The following is a 4,176-nucleotide window of genomic DNA, read 5'->3' as shown; positions in this document are numbered from 1 at the left end:
GAATAAATATTCCTTTTCAAAAATTTTCTAAAGTAAAAATATGCTTTGATGGCAGTATAAAGTACATATTTGACACCTATTCACTAACCAACCCCCAAAATAAAATGCTGATGTTACCTCCAAAGTTAGAGATATCCAGTAAATCCTAACTACTTCACAAAAAGATTAGAGAGTTAGGTAAAAGAATGAAGGCATTTGGGGATTACTCAAGTTCCAGATGACCAGACAAAATGTAAGCCATCAGCTAATAATAAGTAACGGCTAATACTAGGTTTTATGCACTAGGCTCTATACATAAACATTTTACATATATTACATTACAGCATCAAGATTCCTCTGTACTAACCAGTAAATGAGCTCCATTCAGCCATTATAACTGTTAGATCATAGCTATTCTTATTTTATGGTTTTAGGAAAATAACTGCAGATATAGCAATATAAATGTTGATTTCCTAGATTTGGCAACTGCTAAGAGCTCAGAGTTTTCAGAACTATATGACATACTAATGACAGAACTACACAGGTAATTTTAAAGTGCATATTAGGGGATAATGAATCTTGCAGAAGTCTCAGCCTCTGTAATATCATCATAGGTTAAATTTTACAAATTCAAAACCATTAATTTAATATGAAACAACCTAAACCCCCCCCCCATATCATCATAGGTTAAATTTTACAAATTCAAAACCATTAATTTAATATGAAACAACCTAAAAAAAACCCAAAAAAACAACTTTTAAGAGGCATCCAGTTTCTTATAGGCTTCTTCAATGAATGTTAACATGTCTTTCATCTGGGATGAATTATGGAGAACATCCAAGTCCTTTAGAAGAGCATTCTGGTTTGGAATTAGTGTCAAAATTTCTTTCTGTGGGTAAAACAGTGTAATTAGTTTTTAACGTTTTATTGAGAAAAATGTCGTGGGAGAGGGGAGAGGGAGGGGGGAGGGAGGAATTGGTAATGGGACATGAAAATCAATTACATTGTATATTGATGAAATAAAATAAAATAAAATAAAATGAAAAAAGAAAAATGTCAAATGTATGCTGTTTAGAGAGAACGGTATACAGGTTGAGTATCCTTTATTAGAAATGCCTGGGACGAGAAATGTTTCAAATTTTGGATTTTTTTGAATTTTAGAACTTTTGCATTATACTTACAGGTTGAGTGTTCCTAACCTGAAAATTCGAAATCCAAAATGTTCCAGTGAGCACTTCCTTTGAACATCATGTCAGTACTCAAAAAGTTTTGGATTTTAGATCATTTCAAATTTTGGATTTTTGGATTAGGGATGCTCAATCTGTATGAAACCTCAAGTACCCATCAGCCAACTTGAGTAACTGTCGACTCACGGCTATTCTTTTAAATCTCTTTCCCTCTCCCCACTTCTGCTCCTCTCACCACTGGTGGATTAAAGGTAGAAAAATTTTAAATTACTTTTTTGAGAAAACATGAAGATTTTCCACTGCTATAAACATTTACATTGTAATATCTACTGGAGTCCTTTGAAGAAAGATAAAATCACCAGTGTAGAGTTTACTCCAAATAAAAGTTATTTTATAAAAAGTTATATGCCACTGTTAGATGCATAAACAAAAACTGTCAAAATTTACTCCCAGAAATGTATCCTGCAGTTATGACTTCACAAATATGTAAAGATATATGTACAGGGGTGTACCTAGCATTAGATGTAATATAAAACTTATTTATTTCCATCAGTAATTTACAAATCATATTATGGTATATCCATGCAATGAAATGTTATATAGCTATTGACAAGTTTATGAGAGATCTACATGAACTGACAAGAAAAGAAGTTCAAGCTACATACAGTAAAATGAGAAAATCTGTTAAATAATTTACATCAGGATTCCATTTGTATAAAGAAAGAAAGAGGACATAATGTTTTTATATATATGCTATGCATAACTGGTGATATAGTCCATATGGTAAATGGGTACTCACCTGAAGTGTAGGTGCTCTGAGACTGTTCTGAGAAAGTTCTGGAAGAGAGAGTACCCCACTACAATCCATTTGAAGCATCTACAGTAGAAAAAGCTATGAATTACTTCAAAATGCTGATTTCTCTCATCTTATTATACTCAAAACCTGTCTTGGTAAAATATAAGCATCAAAACCAATATTTAAATTCTAGAAATACATTTTTTAATAATTACCTGCTTTACTTTCTCCTCCTCTTCTTCCACCTCACTTGTAAGAATTTGAATTTTGTTCTTTAGGCCCTGAATATTCCCAGTCATCACCTCTACAGTTTCTACTATTTTATGTATTTCTTCCTGAGTCAAAAAAAGAAAATTAACATTTTAAATTAAATATATTATTAAATCAAACCTCAACAGATATTATTATTATATATATATATATATTTAAAAACACCTTATAAATTAAAACTTTTATAAGAAACTGGTGAATTTACTTTATTTTTCTTTCAAAAAGCAGACTTCCTAGAAAGTTGCTTTGCCAACTTAACAACGCATTATAAGGAAACATAATTCCCCTATGATAATGAGATATACCCCATGTACATGGATGTTACTTCAAAAACTTACCAAAGCTGATAGTATGAGATCCTGGAAGACCCACCAAAAATGAATCTATTAGAGCCCAAGGACTGATAACAGCAAATACAGCAGTCTTCTTTAAATAGCATATAACATCACGTAGCACAGAAACTAACGTTAATTTTTTTCATTTATTTAGCAACATAGGACTGTCTGTTATTTTAATCTGCCAAAGAAAGCAGTGCTGGGCATTAGGGCAGGGATAGCAAAAAAAAAAAAAAAAGAAAAAAAAGAATGAGTTTCCCAAATCATTAAAGGAATGTACAGGGGTAGACAAAGGAAAAAACGAGAAATAAACAAAATGAATACGGGGATATCATGGATGTGCTGACTGCAGGCCTCAGAGCTGAGCTGAGGCACCTTGCCTGAGGGGCCGAACAACTCCAGTACTCTGCTTCCCTGGGGCTGGACTATTCACCTAGAGGCGGAGCTAATAACAAATGCCTTCCCCTGGGAGTGAAGTCAGTGCTGTGCTGCTGCTTGCCCCCAAGGCCCAAAAAACAGCTGCACTCCACCATCCTGGGTTCCTGCTACTGTTGTACCTGGCTTAAAAGAGACTGAGATATTGCTGAGTCCTGCCATTCCAGGGGCTAGGGTCATCACTATAAGGTGAGTCACCCCCGTGATCAACTGATTCCCATTTGCTCTGGTACCTGAACTGCAGCCAGACTCTTCTCCCTTGGCCTAAATCTCCAGAGTATCCCTTCTCCCAGGGAATCAAGTTAGTGCTGTGCTCAATCCCCCAGGGTCAGAGTCACAGTTGTAACCCAGCCCACAGAGCCTGAGCTGCCGGAGGGCCTCAAAAGCCACAAAACCTGGCACAGTGGGCTTTCAACATCCAATACTGCCACAGAGAATGAACCTATACCCCAAGAGCTAGGTGCAATAATAGGTTTGCAAGACACTGAGTCCAAGATCCTGATCCTGGCTCCACAGCAACTCCAAGCACCTGTACCTCGAACCCAGCACCACTGCAGCTTTGCAGGTTGGGGTAGACCCAACACCAATAGGAATTCCCTTGACAAAACTGCCCCATTGTGGGAAAAATAAGCATAGAAGGACCCCAAAAGCCCTTGTCACTGAAGACCTTAACACCCTACACTGCCACTCCTACCACAAACTTCTACAGCTTAGAACACTGAGACACCCACAGTTAGTGGTGAAATTGATCACAGCTGAAGAACCTGCCCAGAGAGTAAACCACTGCATCTACATGGAAACAGACACCACACTTTTTCAACCAGCACACTAAGACCCAACTATGGGTGAAAGACACTGTATATGAAAGCTACTTAGTAAAGTTTGGAAGAGGCAGCTGTTTCACCAGGTGCACAGATGTCAACACAGGGAGATGAAAAACGTGAAAAAGGAAGGAAATATGACGCCAAAGGAACACAATAACATGCCAGTGACAGACACTAACGAGAAGGAAATCAATAAACTGCTGGAAAAGGAATTGAAATAATGATTTTTTAATTTTTTTTTAATATCAAAGTTCTTGTTTAATATAGTAAATTAAACTACATATTTATTTTTTTATTTTTTTTCCATTAAATTTTTATTTTGTCAATATACAATGTATATGATTATTATG

At 35.9% G+C, this 4,176-nt stretch overlaps 1 protein-coding gene across 1 annotated transcript; it reads right to left on the bottom strand.

Moving 5' to 3' along the window:
• Positions 1–731: 731 nt before the first annotated feature.
• Positions 732–2,297, bottom strand: CENPQ (centromere protein Q; the record flags this gene model as incomplete). The annotated part of the gene is made up of 3 exons (XM_008586019.1): positions 732–868; positions 1,966–2,043; positions 2,178–2,297. Coding segments are annotated over 3 exons (330 nt in total), but the record flags the coding sequence as incomplete, so codon positions are not given.
• Between the last annotated feature and the right edge of the window lie 1,879 nt (positions 2,298–4,176).

This window comes from Galeopterus variegatus, unplaced genomic scaffold (genome assembly GCF_000696425.1).
Source record: "Galeopterus variegatus unplaced genomic scaffold, G_variegatus-3.0.2 Scaffold3802, whole genome shotgun sequence".
Taxonomy (NCBI): Eukaryota; Metazoa; Chordata; class Mammalia; order Dermoptera; family Cynocephalidae; genus Galeopterus; species Galeopterus variegatus.
This window is presented reverse-complemented; position numbering and strand designations above follow the sequence as displayed.